The following is a 16,220-nucleotide window of genomic DNA, read 5'->3' as shown; positions in this document are numbered from 1 at the left end:
TACATGCAAACACTACTGGTCCCCTGGACTAACATTTCAAGATTCAAGGTTAAAATGAGTGTCTCCATAATAGCAGAGCTAAATATTATTTGTAATGTTAAAACCACAAAATAATATATATTATTATTATTGTTATTATTATTATTATTATTATTATTATTATTATTATGAAAGCTGTGGAGGATGCAGAATGATTGTTATAGCAGTTCCCTGCTGCATTGAATAACCAGACTGAAGCAAATGTCAGACTTTTTCTGCTGCTGTTGAATATGAATATGAATGAATATATGAATTGCATTTGTATGGTGTGTTTTCAAGGATCTTCACTCATTTAGCTCATATGTGGCAACTATTTTGTGCCAGGGCACTCAACAGATTTCAGTTTATGTGCAGAAATATGGCTATATTTAGCAAATGCAACTAGCGTGTGATTAGATGACTGGACCGAACAGCCAAATTTTGAATTTAATATGATATCTTATATGACCGTGTATTACAAGACCTGATTTTACTGGGCATTTGCTTTCTGTTAGTTCTAGCATGAAGACCTTGTACAGTTGACTGTAATGACTCTGGCTGACATTTGTAGATAAACTGTGATATTCATACGCTCATGCTCATGACCATGATGATACTATACACTGAAGTGTATGCAGTCTGTCAGATTTTCCATTACAGTTTCTATACCTGTGTAACTGCACACGTAAACACAATTTACTTAATATCTAAAGCACCATTACAGTACATGAAGGTGTGCATCTTTAGTACTTATATAGTACTTAAAGGTGCCTATACAAAGTCGAGTCCATTCTAATGTGAAAGATTACCTGATGGTTATTTGGTCATTTGAAAAGCTTATAAAAAAAAGCTGGACTAAGAAAACTCTGCGAGGAATAAATGTGTCTCAGGGTCTCAGTCACCTTGACATTTCTTTCTGAGAGTCAGCCCAGTGCCCCCACCTTATGCATGATTATGGGTATTTGGGCAGTAATAGGCCCTCAGTCATACTGGTTCTACAGAGTTGCCAAGCTTTCACTGGAGTACTAAATATGCTATATATTGAAATGTTAACTGTTGATTGATTCAGTAAAAATAAAATGAAGATGAAATTTTCTCTCAAAACGAGGTAGATATAGGTAGTGTAATATTTCAAAGCAGTTTAAAATAGAATAATTTACAGTTTGTCAAATTAAACTACCACATAGAATGCCGGTAAGATGGCATAGTATATTGGTTCACGAGCTGTCCTTGCAACTCAATGTTTGTAGTTTTGTTTCTCATCTGGGATACTGGGAGTAACGAGGGTACTTAACCTGAGGAGAAACATGGATATGTTTAGATTAGTTGTAATAATGACTTTGTTGATCAGATTTTCTCTAACCTGTGTCCCGCTGTCTTCTCTTGGCTGAATGACAAAACATTAAGCAAGGCTTAAAGCCCTGAGTTAGGCTGGTAGCTCCAGTTTCTCTGAAAAATGAAATAATAGGTCAATATCTTTACTTGAGGCAAGTACGGTGCTGACAATGGTTGCTGCATGTGAGCATTGTAGATTGTTTCACCAAACATCTCGTTAATCACCGCTAATATGATTGGAAATGTGGTCTGCAGAAAACCACATTGAAGTGCAGCTGGACCTGATCATGGACACTGGGTTTGTCATGATTAATCCATCACAAGTGGTAAAGCTGTACAATATTGTTTTAATTTTGCAGTAGAAGTAACTGTAATGGTTTCATGAAGAGACATTACATATTCATATACAGTGTCCACTGGTTATGTAAAATAGTTCATTGTTTAAGCTATAGCATACTGCCAGTGGACTCAGTTCTGTTTTTCCTCTGCATTATAACGTGCTGAATTTCTGCTATCATCAGTACGCCACTGGGTCTCTTTGATTAAATATTGCTTGCCCTGTAATATAAAACAGTATTTAAACTCACACATATCTAAACACCATCAAGTATAAATAACTTCCAGACTTTTAAACTTTAATGTGCATCAGGCCCTCTGAACCATGGTGTTGCACTGATTAAAGTTATTAAGGAGGACGAGATATGTTTATCACTCGCCCACCTTCTTCATGGGAGAAAATTAAACCGTAATACATATATACAGCATATGTTCAACCTTTAAGGGTTACATCATATTTTACATGGACTCCAATTAATCATTTTGGCTTGGAATGCTTTCCCTTGTATTTCAAATCATAACAGATGAACAAAGAAAAACTGTGAAAATATTTTGAAAGTCAATTAAAATTTTGTGTACGTTTTCATTTTTTTAATGATAAATTAAGTTACTAATTTTGTCTATGCTCTTTCTAGACACTGCAGGTTTAATTGCTAATTGTTAACTGGGAATGAATACATTTGCATATTAATTAGCTCCCAATTTACATTTTTAATTTGCTGCCTTCAAAGGGTGTGAGATAAAAGGTCGTGTTATTTTAAATAATTTATCCTTTATTGCTGAAAAGATGCTGAAAGGAAATGTGCAGCTGATTTTAACCCCTGAGAGCTTTTACTGTATAAAGCACTCTGAAAATTATTTTTTGAACTAATTAAATGGGCAAAAAATGCTCCAAAACAGTTCTTAACACAAAGCCACCCAGAATGAAAAGTGTTTTAGTGGGTCTCCAGGATTGGGGAGGAAAGAATGGAAATGCACCAGAGATGGTTTCTGTTGAAGTGAAGTTATAAACTGTATTCCTCTGCCTGCAAGTGGAAATTATTATTTTTTTATCACTTAATTTTGTCTTCTCCCTTCTGACACATCAATAGGTTTTGCACTTATTTAATTTTCTGGAATGTGAAGAGGAAAACTGCTTTGCTGAACTGCACGAGGATATCCAAACTTCACACTTTTAGTAAAATAAAACTGAATAAACTTAATGTGACCTTGAAAGGCAAGGCATGATTTTATATTCAATTCATTTCATTTATTTATTTTTATTGTATACTAATATGTATGTGTATGATGTATGTGTTGCCTCGAACATTAGCATACCATATCATTCATCTCATTTCATTGTTCTATTAACCTTTATTTAACCATTCAGATCTGGAATCCGTTTTTCAAGAGAGACCTGGCCGGTTTTGTAGCCAACACAGTGTCAATATAAAACGAAACTATACCTATAAGATATTATAATTTATACCTGTTTTTATCCACCTCAGCATTCTCACCTTGCCTCCTGCCACTGGTATGGTGACGTGTGGCGATTCATTGTGCCCGTGCGAGAAGTGAACAGAACAATGGCATTCTCTAGTGAACGTGCACGGAGCGGGGAGCGTGCTACAGCAGGGCGGATAGAGGCAAACGCAGTCTATGGACCAGGCTGCATGGCTCATTACGGTCTGAGTTAATAGGCAACATATTGGGCAATTAAGATTTGATGCCGCTCATCTTTCTCGCAGTTTTACTGCATGTCCACAAATATGAATTTTGAAAGTGTGTACATGCTTTTGGCAACTTGGCTATAAATGAGAGAAATAATGTTCAGAATAGGAGTACGCTTTCAAAAATGAAATATATTCAAACAATGAGGGAGACCGGTTATCATTTTTATTGTGCCCACATACTGAACTAGTCAGTGATAACGAATAGTTACGGCATAGCTGATGACACAGGCATGAGTAACATTGGTGCATATGACCCCACTCTTTGTATTCACAGAACATTTTTTACTGAAACTAGTAGAATAAAGATATTGTTCCAGGTCTTCTTGTGCATTGAAGTCATTTGAAAAATGAATCATACTTAACAATGGAAGAAGGTTTTCGTCGTATGAGAATAAGCTGGTGCCAGCATCACACAATAGGATCCAGCCAAATGATACTGACACACGCTTCCTCTTCACACGAGAAAACCACTGAAATTATCACGTTTTCCTTTACGAAAGGGATTTCACATTTTTTATCCTCGTGGAAGTTTTCATTCCCTTTTCTAATTGTCACTAGAAAAGATTATCATTATTCTACAATTCGGGCAATTATGTCAACAGCAAGATTGAGGTAGTTAAATTGTGTGTATATGGAACAGTTTATAGGCAAATTAATGCATCAACAGCTGACCAGCTGTTTTCTTTTTTAATTATAATTGGAATTGGGTATCGCCATCGACAGTGAAATGAGCTTAATTCATAATATATGCTTTCCTAATGAATGAAAAAAGTGACATGAAATCACTGTGAGATTTAAGGCCTTGTACACAGCGGAATTAAAATTTAGCTGCATCAGCAAACATCTTTCATTTCAGACTTGTCGTTTCACCTTCCCTTCAAAGGGGAATGCATCTTTTCACTCATTCTGTTATTTGTGACCCATTCTATCATAATCAGTCATAAGTTGCCAGCCAATTTTATTTAATTTTTTTCATTGTTGGCTGTTTTAGGCTTTCATCTTCATTTTGTAGAACAATATCTTGACTTTCATAATCTGCATACCTTAATGCCAAATTCTGAGTAAAAATATAGTTTATTTAAGATTTTAAAGGCACAATGTCTAAGTGAAAGTAACACCGGAGTTATGGATTGTTTGGAGTTACAAACAACCACATCAGCTGCATTCATGGCTACATGTTAATGTATTTGCTTTCATGGTCTGTATGTCTTAATGCCAAGCGTACATGTTCGTATACAACCAATGTCCAAACAGTAGGGCAGCATTTATCATTTATAATGATGTGTGAAGATATTAGGCATCTAGTATTGTTTCTGTAATATGGATTTCCACAGTCAAAATATTATATTGCAATTTAGAAATTCCCTATACTCTATAAGGTTGAATACACTGAAACACTGAATTTTTGTGATTGATATGATACAATCATGTGTGCGTTCTGTGATGCAGTTTTCCGATATTGTCTGTCATTCTGTCATTGTATTAGGTGCAGGAAGTTACAGACATGCAGAGCAGGGCCAGATGTCTAGATCTGAGAGGTAAGAGAACATTTCTCTGTGAAATGTATGCATCTCAAGGGTGGCTGAGTCAGCCAGATGTACATTTCTGTTTACTTGTCTGTTTTTATGATTACGAAAGTAAGCATATAATAGATGTGCCATATAACAATTTGCTTGCATTATTGTTCAGATATTGGACGTTATGTGTACAGTCTGTTATTTGTGGGCACGGCCGGACTGCCCGTCTGGCAGTTCTGGCAGATAGCAGATGGGCCGGTCCACTTTTTGGGCCACTTGGCCACTATTGGGCTGCGATTGCATACCCCCCCGGCCCCGGTCCACAAGCTCAATTCCCCCCGGTCCTCGAGTGGGCCGGTCAAAACTAAAACTGCTCCCAGTCCGGCCCAGTCTGTGGGAGTACTCAGGCTCAGAAATATGGACATTGTGTGGCATGCCAGCTAACCCAAAATGTTTGAAAAACATTGCGGAATTGTCATTTGGTTGTGAGATAATTTTATGATGAGAGTATTTTCAAAACAGTCTTAAAACATATTTATTGTTCCAAACAAGTTCTGTCAAAGTCAAGGAAAATGTGGTTCCTTCAATATTCCTTCTGACATGCAAGACATTATTTACTAGGAATGTTTTCCTACCTTTAGTTGGTATGCAGTTCTGAAATGACCATATCATGCTTTTACAATATTTTTAGACTTGTTTGTTACACAATCCAAGTTCAGTCAGTTAGTTGAAATTCTGTTAACAAATTGAAATTCTGTTCATTAAAAAATGTTCTTTGGAGATTTTTCACTTCACAATTTTAATTTAAACCAGCTTCCTGAATTGATAGCAATGGTTGAGATGTCATCACAAGGTAAACTACATTCAATTGTTGCACAATTCTACAATACATTTTGCCAGAAACATTTTCTTAAAGAAACATAATTTAGATTCAGGGGGTTATTTCTCATGTTGAAAACTGGATTATAATGTTAGCGATCCTAAATTAATTATTGCTAGACATCCTACCACTTATTTAATACTGGAGCTAGATTACTTGCTGTTTTTGACACCAGCAAGTCCCATTAAACACTAGTGAATGCTACAATGCTTGTACTGAGATATGCCGATAGGTATTCCATTTCTTATTCTTTTACCTCAGGAGGCCAGCAGTGTTTTATAGTACTTAATCCCTTGTCATCATGGGATTGTAAAAATGGTAGATGATTAAGAAATGACATTGAAAAAAGAAAAGGTATTGATAAAAACCAGGCATTGTACAATTACTGTATAATGCATTGTTTATGTGATACATGTGTACCATATCGAAAGTAGGCAATGTAAGGGGGAATCCCCTCATTGCCATTCTGAACAGCCCAAGATCACAGAGATGGAGATATGATGAATATAATGAATGATTGCATTCGTATGGCTTTTGCAGTGTGTACATATTTGAACATGCAGTCAGGATTTGTCGTCGCATTCCTTATGCACGCAGATCTTAATATGTAATGAAAATTCAGACAGTGTCTAGGGTCTGGCGGATGGGGGACTAACAGGAATATCAGCTATTGTCAACCTTGGGCCGGACCTGACATTCCGTACGAGCCATCATACCGTACGTACTTATAAAGGCACCCTTATGGCTGGAATAAACTATTTGATGATCATTCAAACTAAGTATGCGTTTTTCAAAGTAAGGAATGTGGTTTACAGTGGGAGAAATTTACATTTCCATCTGTATTTCTTATTCAAATTGACATCCGCACATGACTCTCCGCCTCTCCGCATGTGTGATGAATGGCTGATTGATTTCTAACTCCATGAAAAAAGTTCATTTCCCCCCTCCTGTCTCCATATGGGGCTTCAAAGAATTTTACAGGTGGTTACAGGTGGTTGCTGCAAAACATGTCAGCCATTATTATTATATATATTTTTACACTGTACTTATTTCTCTTATTTGTTCTTTTCCATTGAAACTATGATTGAATGAATTCGTCCTGCACTTTGTAAATTAATGCACGTTATTTTCCACCACATTGTGTGCCAAGCATATATGGTTTGTAAGTGCCATTTTGTTTTGTTTTTTCCTCTCACCATATGGAATATGAACCTCTTCTCAAATTTGGCATGCATTAGCCCTTTACGTAAGTTTGTTTATGAAAAACCTGGTCATTTTTGTCTATTATTAAATTGTATATTAATACTGCATTAACTGTAATTCACTATATTCTTGTGGCCCAAATTCCTAAGACAAGAGAAGAAGAAAGAAAGTAAGAAAGAAAGTTCAAGACCCCAGCTCGGGCACCACACATTCTATTAGCTCACATCTTGTGACTTTATGTCTTTGGCTTGGCTTCTGTGATTTTACCCTGCACAGTGCCTACAAATTGGCTATGAAAAGTGAAGAGTAGGTTTAATTTAAGCGATGGGGAATCTTTTTTTTTTTATAGCAATGATATGATTTATAAATGTGTTACTACACAAATGTACACAGAAAGGGAAAGCTTTCTACAAGACGTTTATGTTTGAGTGTGGATACCTACAGCAAATCCCATGGCAATGAACAGCATACTTAAATATTTGAACATGTTTACATTGTTTAGAATATGCTATAATACACAGTATCAGATCAATCAGAAGTGATTAAATATGATATTTTGATTCTCCCCTTTTCGTATCTCTGCATCTTATCATTGACCAGTTTTGTTTTGTTTTATCACCCATTGGGTATTTGTGTACATTTCTCGTCTTTAGCTCAACGTAATGATTGAATTATACGGCATTCATAATCAAAATGAATTGGTGATAGGTATTATGTTCATACTTAAACAGATGTGTATACAACAGGATCTCACCAGTGTGTGTGTTTTGTGTGTACCTGTACATATGTGTGTGTAGGAGTTTTGACAGATTAAAGATTAAATAGAAATTGTGACATGGCCATTAATTGAAAATTACATATTGAGTGCCAGTAGCAGTTTGAGATTGGGGTAAAACCATCTGCCTTTTGATGAGTACAACTCCCGTATTACCATGGTAACCACAGTTACAATTTGTCATTTAAACATGGTCAGCATGTTTCCTCCTTGTTCCCTTGTCATGCAGCGATGACATCTGACTGTACGTCTTTGCATATTATCTGGGAACAGCAGAAGGGATTAGAAAAATGGGATTTCAGATCCCTTCGTACGGTACAGTTAAGTGATTATTGTAAAATCATTTCATAAACGATATGCTAATGATGAATAAATGATTATCTTCCGATGCACAGCTCTGAGCGACGCGGTTCGCTCCCCGACCGCGAAGATAAGGGTTTACGAGGAGAAGGGGCCTTTTGAATGTGTGCGTAATAAAGACGGACCGCTGTGGCCATCAAAGTGTTTCTCTAGGCTTTGTTTAAAAGTCATCTGTTCCTGAATAATCAGCAGCCCTTTGAATTTTATTTCAGGGATGGGAGGGCAACGGACGTGATCTTGTACAGGGACACGTCTCGCGTTTAACTCACGCCTGCCGACTCACAGCCATAGATACATTATGCTCGCTGCGGGGATCTTTGCTGGAGGAAAAAAAAAGTATTGAAAAGTCAGTCCAAACATTTTGGGAATGTTCTGGCGTGCCATTATCCTTGCTTTCCAATTGCAAATAACTTTGACTCCTGACTGAGATGGGCAATTTGGCTGTGAGCAAACAATCATAATTATCTAAATTCTGATTGCTTTTTCAGGTGAACGATTAGATTACCATGCGTGCGAGTCTCTTGAAGATATACTGAAATTAGTGCAGTTTGATTTCATCAGTCTACGGGAGACACAACTAGAGGAGAATGTAAGTATGTGAATAAAGTTAGTGGAAAATGTTCTCTGTGGGCCTCTGTATAGATGTATCAATTTGTGTGTTAGTGTGTTGTGATTTGATTATAGTTATAGTTTGATTATTATTATGGTAAATACAGTATGTACAGTATATATGTACAATACTGTTTTACTCTATTATTGCATACTGATTTCAGATCTTTAAACAAGGAGTCTGAGTAAACACAATTTTTATTTATTTAATGAAAAAAAGTATCAAACACCCCTGTGAAAATCTAATTGCTCCCTTAAACTTAATGACTGGTTGCACCACCTTTAGCAGCAATAATTGCAACCAAAAGCTTCCTATAATTTGATATCAGTCAGAATTTTACCCCACTCTTTTTGCAACTGCTTTTATTCAGACGAATGTATGTTTAAAAAAAAATTAAATTATATATGTGTGTTTACTCAGGTTCCCTTTTTCTAGTATCTAATTTTGTCTAAAGATTCTGGAAGCATTCAGTGTGACAAATAATAGAGTGAATCAGGAAGGGGGCAAATACTTTTTCATGGCACTGTATGTGTGTATATTTGTTATTCTTCTCTTTCAGGGAGCCTCCTCCTTGCTGGACATGTTCCTGTACTATGAATCAGCAGCGCATCTTGACATATCGTCCAACACCAATCTCGGAATTTCGGGTTGGCAGGCTCTCTCTCGGCTGGTTCAGCGGGTATGCTTCAATGAAAATCAATAGCCACGGTCAGAGTGAATGAGTGCAGCTGCTGTTGGCGTGCGGCAGGGATTAGCATGGTCTGTTAAAGGTAATAAAGCACGCACAGAAGTCCGGCCAGAAGAGTGAGCCCGGAGCAGGGAGAACCCGCGGTAGCTGGCCGGTCAGCAGATGCTGAGGGATGTGGACTTTGTCAGCTAAATGACAGGCATGCACAGTGAATTAATCCACTGCTGCGAAGCTCATTGCCACAGACCTTTCGTCAGCCAAGAGTCAAAAAATGATCTCGCTAATCCCAAATGTCATTTCTAACAGTCCTTGGAATGAGAACGTCCTCGGTCTTGTAAGGCAAAACCTCCCTGATGACAAACTTTACTCAAATATGCCACTGAATGAATTAAAAAATGTACTGTATGTTCCAACATTGAGTGCCGTAATTATTAGTGAAAAAACAAACCATGACCTGCCTTGAAGTTGACTGAAATTGAATATGCACTCAGTGAGCACTTTATTAGGCAGACCTGTACACCAGCTTGTTCGTGCAAATATTCAATCAGACAATCATGCAGATGTGGTCAAGAGGTTCAGCTGTTTTTCAGACCAAATGTCAGAATGGCAGAAAAACGTTGTTAATGAGCGAGGTCAGAGGAGAAGGAACAGGAAGGTGACAGTAACGCAAATAACCACGCATTACAACAGTGGTATGCAAAAGAGCATCTCTGAACACACGTGTCAAATTACTAAGTGGATAGGTGACAGCAGCATAGGTGCACACTGAGTGTATTATGAGCTTACTGCATTGTAAATTCACTTAGGAATAGAATTGTAGAATGTACTTCATGGAACGTTTTGTGAAGAAAGGAGACTTTTCCAGTTTTGGAAAATCACTAGGACCAAAAGAAGACAGAGAAACATATCAGAGGAACACAATCCTTTCAGAGAAAGAAAAAAAGTGGACACATTTGATTCTACTGACCCAAAGATAACGTCTTACAATAGCCTGAAGATCCACAACTCTCCTTCAGAAATATTTTTCATTTTGACTTTAGGCTCTTTCAAACTGGAATGTGTTCTCACCTTGAGGAGAGGGTATCAGGCAGGTCTAGTCCACAGTGAGGGCATGGAACCCCGAGCCTTGTCTGATTATGTGCCGCCTGTCTTTCAGAGCAGTTGCCTATGGAGACTGGATGCCTGTGACATGGCCATCCCTGAGTATCCAGCCCAGGCCCTGTCAAAAGCCCTCCTCGGCAGCAGCCTAGCGGTGCTGTGTCTGGAGAACAGTGGCCTAAGTGGCAGGCCTCTCTTCACTCTCGGTAAGTCTGTCCACCGTGTGCCACAGGTGTTACTGAACCCGAGTGGGCCAGAATGGCAGCTCCGCGTCTGGAGAAACAATGCGGAGAAGAACCCGGTGACCTTCTCGCCCAAGCCCTGCGGTTCACTGAGACACTGTGAGAAGAGTCCTCTGGCACTCAAGCATTCACCGCGAGAGTATCAACGACGTTTCTCGAGTTCATCATGGCGCTTTATTTGTAAAATCATAGCTAATCATAGTCATCAAGTTGTATTCACATTTCTGAATAAGAATGAAAAGGATATGACACGATTGCAACCTTTTTTCGCATTAATTATGTCAATAATATAAACTATATAATACATTTTGCCTATAGAATATAGCAAGATAGGATATAATATCTATTGTTTATTGTAAATGCCAGTGACCTTCAAAAAATGCTCCCGTGTATTTATTCAAATCTTTATATTCATGGGCATAATGATGTGTATTGACATGTATGTAGCTTGCAGATCTCACATAACAGGCTGTTAAATGAAAATAGGCAGTAGCTTGCAGGTTCCTTTCATTAGTGGCTCGCTGTGGCTTGAGTCTCACAGAGAGACAGGTATGTAGATGATCAGTGTCCGTGCGTGGCCTGACCAGCAGGAACAGCTGATGGAGAACAGGGAACGACACGGCAGATTTTGGCCCCGTGAACCTCACAGCCGGACTCGGCCGGGATTAGATGTCCTAATCTTCCTCTTGTCACTTTACACACTACTGCACCTATCCGCAGACATCACTGCGGCCAGTAACACCACAGACTGATGCAACCGGACATCATGTCCAGTTGCTTTTGCTTAGAAAGTATTTTGGTTATATTCTGGGTGTTTTCCATCTTTAAAAAAACAAGCTTTTTCTTATATCAGAGAAGATGTTTCATTGCAGCAAGATTTAATTAACGAACTGTGTGTCCTATAAAATATACACAATGGACAACTGTGTGCAGTTGTCAGCCTAGCTAGTTTGAGAGGTTTTAGTGTATTTCTGTCTCTTTCATGACCAACTGCCCAATGTGATATACATAGATTTTCACATCAAAATCCAAAATATATAAGCACTATTCATTTAAAATTGAAACACATGCTTACAAACAGTGAATTGCCCTTGTTTGCTGGCCAGGACTTCACCAGTGAGAAAGGAATACGACGAGGCCAAAGATGGTTTGAGAACTGGAGCGGTGCAGGTTGTGATGTGTCTCTCTCCGGGGTGAAACGGTGGCCTGTCTCTTTAAGCTCTCTGGATCCGTTTGATATTTTGGCTACGCACAGTGGCCTCTCTCACAGCGGGACACCCAGCTCCTGATCATTGCCATCGATTGGCAGGCCTTGATTGCAGGACTTGGCGGCCCGCACAGTGGAGTCACCGGAATCAATTTCAACGATCACTCCATTTGGTTCCTACTGTGAATGATGACAATGTTGGCATTCCACATGCAACCAAAAGGCTTGATAAAATCTGCTCCATTGATCGGGAGAAACAACAGTATGTGGCCACAGACAAACAGCACCAAGAGACAGTGGCTTACAGCAGTTTTTCTTAAAAAGAGAAATTATTATTATCAGTAGTAGTAGTCGTAGTAGTACATGTACTAGCAGTAGCAGTATAAGCACATTTTTCAAGTTCAACTTTAGTAGATTATTGTTTTTTTATTATTATAGCATTCATCAGCATGATCCTTTATGATGTTCATGTAACATACAGATGGGTGACAAATTTAGAAAAGCCTGAATAAATGAGTGGAGAAACATAAAGAACTCAGCTGCTTCCATACAGGTGTACTGCATGATACACTTAACATGCTATCAAACTCTGTAGCATGTATGAAAATGCTAAACATGCCCAGTTGACCTCGGTTTTGGAAGAAAAGAGTCTTTGAAAGAAGGCTCATTATTGAGGCACAGCCTGGAGGAGCTTCAGTCACAAAGCCTGAAATAGTCAGTGTTTCAATAGGAACAGTGACTAAAGTGACATCTACATTTAGATCTATGGGAAAGGCATCCGTGAATAGGGTCGGAAATTGTGGTCGAAAGCACACATTTGGTGATGGTGATGCTTGTGCGTGAGTGTGATGCGTAAGGAAAAACAGAAATGTAACTCTTCTTCAGGTCAGTGCAGGATGTGATCAGACTGTCAGCAAGAACAGTCTGTCGACAACTACATAGAGAGGGATATTATAGTATGATTGCAGTGCATAAACCCCTCATTACAAAGACTAATGCTCATTTGAGAGTACAGTAGTGCAAAAAGCATAGGCAATGGTCTACAGAGATGTGGCAAAAAGTGAAATGGTCAGATGAGTCATCCATCACCATATTCTCAACAAGTGGGGAAGTACATGTGTGTCAAGAGAATGGTGAATTCTTGCCCCTAAACTGAGGTGACTATTATTCTCTGGGGGTAATTTTCCTGGCATGGTTTGGAGTGATCACCTTTGTCTTACAATGAAACACTTATATCCTTGTCTCTACAAGGATGGCAATGCCCCCATGCACAGGGCACAAGTGGTCATTGAATGGTTTGATGAGTATGAAAATGATATCAATCATATGCTATGGCCTTCGCAGTCAACATACTTGAACCCAATTGAACACCTATGGAAGATTTTGGACTGACGCATTAGACAGTGGTCCCCACCACCGTCATTGAAACACCAAATGAAGGAATATCTTTTGGAGAAATGCTGTTCCATCCCTCCAGTAGAGTTCCAGAGACCTGTACTGTAGAATTCATGCCAAGGCACACTGAAGCTGTTCTGGCCTTTCTAAGACACTTTATCGTGGTTTTTCCTTTCATTCGTCACCCGTCTGTATGTTTCTGCATTTTCTTCCATCTTGGACATTATGTTCTGCTCTCACAGCCCTGCTACACTCTCCAATTAGGCAGTGATTATTTCTCACAGTGCAGGCCACTCAGCATACCGGGAGAGCTATCGCGGAGAGTGACATCTTTCCCTGGCAGTAGCTTGGTAACTGGCAGGTACCTAGTCGGTAGCTAGGGAGTATATGTGGTGGTAAGCCAAGGAACCCTGACTGACTTAATTGTATTTGCAGTCATTCCGTTATACCCTATTTCTTCTCTAGCAGGCCTCTAGTGTCCTGCACTTCATATGCTGATTCGCTATTTATAGATCCTGCATGAAAGTGGAGACACAAACAACCACATGAATGTGTGGCCTGAACCCTACTGTTATCCTCATTGTCAGGAACAACAAAACATGTTCCTGGGTCAACACTATATTTAATATGCTTCAATGGTGCATATTTAATTATCCAAAGATAGTTTAAGGAATACATTCAGGTTTCCGGTCCTCTCTCAGCCTGATCTTGGCATCTCTATGCAGTGTGGGCATCAGTTTTGCCTTTCTTTGGACAGTATAGAGATGATGGTTATTACATCTGTAAAGACAGACTTAAAGAAGTAAAGTAAAGACAGAAGACTGTGGGGCCCTGCACTTGATTGACAGCAGTTCAACAGGGAGTTCTGGTTTATTTTTTGCAATCTTTGTAATTTTCAGTTTCAGAAGTTCCTGACCCCGGCTGTAGGAGTTGCTAAAGTCACAGGTTATGTTGCAGCCCCTGAGACCCAGGCTCATGTCAACAATGACCTGCATGCTCTGGTTTCTCCATAGGGCTCCTCCAATAGGCTTGCCAACGTGAACCAGGCGTTTATATTCATGGGCCTAGTTGCATCACAAGCTGCCCAGACTGTTATGCCATATTTTGTCTGCTTAGAGGGCATGTGTTGTCTAAAGACGGAGTGATCTCTAAATGCCACCAGCCTTTCACCTGCAGTAACATTGGGATCCGGGTTGTACAGCAGTGGCAGTCACTCTACCGACTTGTTCGACACTGTCCTAATGGCTGCCAGCGAGTCTGTCTCCCGTCTGCCAGCTCTCGTCTCCCGATTATCAAATCTGATGACCCTTGAGAAAATATGAAATGTCTCCAGAGACATGGTCGCTCACAAAATGGCCTCCCACAAACTGGCTGTTGATTCATCTTTTGATTTAGACACCAGGCAAGATTCGGAGCCTCAAATAGGCATTCACCCTGCACTCTTGCACAAAAACCTTTTTGGTTGGCCATTTCTAGTCTGATTTTCTGAATTCAAACAGGGTTGGCTGGCTCAAAAACATGCCATCCTAGTGGGCCCCGGTACCTAAAACTTATAATGTTTTCAGCTCATCTTGTTGCCTGACACATATTGGGAGATATAGACCACTCTATCTGGTTATTATTGGACATAAATGTCAGTTTTAGAGTTTATGGCTGTCGGGCAATAACCATCCCTCTCATCTGAAATTTCATCATCCTGATCTGAATTTACCTCAAGATGGTCTTCATTTTTGGACACTTCCTGCACTTATTAAATACATGCTCCAGATTCTCCAGGGTTGTCATCCATATTGCTCATCTTGAATGCAGATTTTGTTGATGAATGGGGATGGGGGATACAAGCACAATACATAACTATTTTTGTGTTTGCATGTTAAATACACCAGTTAACCCCAGAAAAAAAGACTTCATGCTAAAACATAACAATAGCTTGCCAGGACATGTAGTGGAGGCAGAAACACTGGGGGTTTTCAAGACCAGGTTTGATACGGTGGTAGATACTTTAGCTTTTAGGCAAACTAATCAGTAGGTACACTACTGATTAGAGCATCGCTGGGCTGAATGGCCTGTTCTCACTATTGCCTTATGATATGTTATGTTATGTAATAGAGTTAAACAATGGGGGTGCATGCCATTCAGAAGAGGTTTAGCAACCAGCAGCGTGTACTTTGAGTGCTTGTGAAATTATTTTCAAACCAACCTTCTTCAAATAATGCAGTTGTGGGTCTCATCTCAGGGCATGCTAAAATCTAAAGCATGCAAGGTGCTTAAGTAAATGCATGTCTTTTGCTGAACATATCTGAATCAAATAGGGCACATAATATTGCGCTACAATTTAGTAATTGGGATTTTGTAGACAATGCTTGCTATTCTATTACAACTGTTGAAAATGCAAGTACAGTATATATTTGTATTTATTTGCTAATTACAGTAGGTATATTTCATAATTGTTTCTTACAAAAGCACCATGATAACATTATTAGAAGGGATTCACATTTGTGTAAATATGTATATACTGTATATAATATACTGTATATACTCATTTTTGGTGGGGTTACCTTATTCCATAGTGAATACACTGAAGGAGAACACATCGCTCCAGGAACTCTATCTTGCAAACAACAACCTGAACAGTTTCCAAGATGCAATGCAACTGGGAGACCTTCTCAAATACAACCGCTGTCTGAAATCACTGGACATGAGCAACAACCAGATTTCTGATTCAGGTGATTTACACATTACACAAGATAATATTCATGGCTATTTCACCAGATGACATTAAAAATGCATTCTTAGGTCTTCTCTTCTTTTAATACCATTTCATGAAGTATTTTATTGGTTTAA

General features: G+C 38.9%; 1 protein-coding gene across 1 annotated transcript in view; it reads left to right on the top strand.

Moving 5' to 3' along the window:
* Nucleotides 1–16,220, top strand: part of si:dkey-288a3.2 (protein phosphatase 1 regulatory subunit 37) — a 46,596-nt gene that overhangs the window by 6,575 nt on the left and 23,801 nt on the right. The window contains exons 3-7 of the mRNA XM_061262579.1: nt 4,894–4,939; nt 8,625–8,725; nt 9,306–9,425; nt 10,591–10,738; nt 15,947–16,102. Of these exons, the coding sequence (XP_061118563.1) occupies nt 4,894–4,939; nt 8,625–8,725; nt 9,306–9,425; nt 10,591–10,738; nt 15,947–16,102 (571 nt within the window). The remainder of the gene's footprint in view (nt 1–4,893; nt 4,940–8,624; nt 8,726–9,305; nt 9,426–10,590; nt 10,739–15,946; nt 16,103–16,220) is intronic.

The sequence above is a fragment of the Conger conger genome, chromosome 1 (assembly GCF_963514075.1).
Source record: "Conger conger chromosome 1, fConCon1.1, whole genome shotgun sequence".
In the NCBI taxonomy this organism is placed as follows: Eukaryota; Metazoa; Chordata; class Actinopteri; order Anguilliformes; family Congridae; genus Conger; species Conger conger.
Note: the sequence above shows the minus strand (reverse complement) of the source record. Positions and strands in the feature narration are given on the sequence as shown.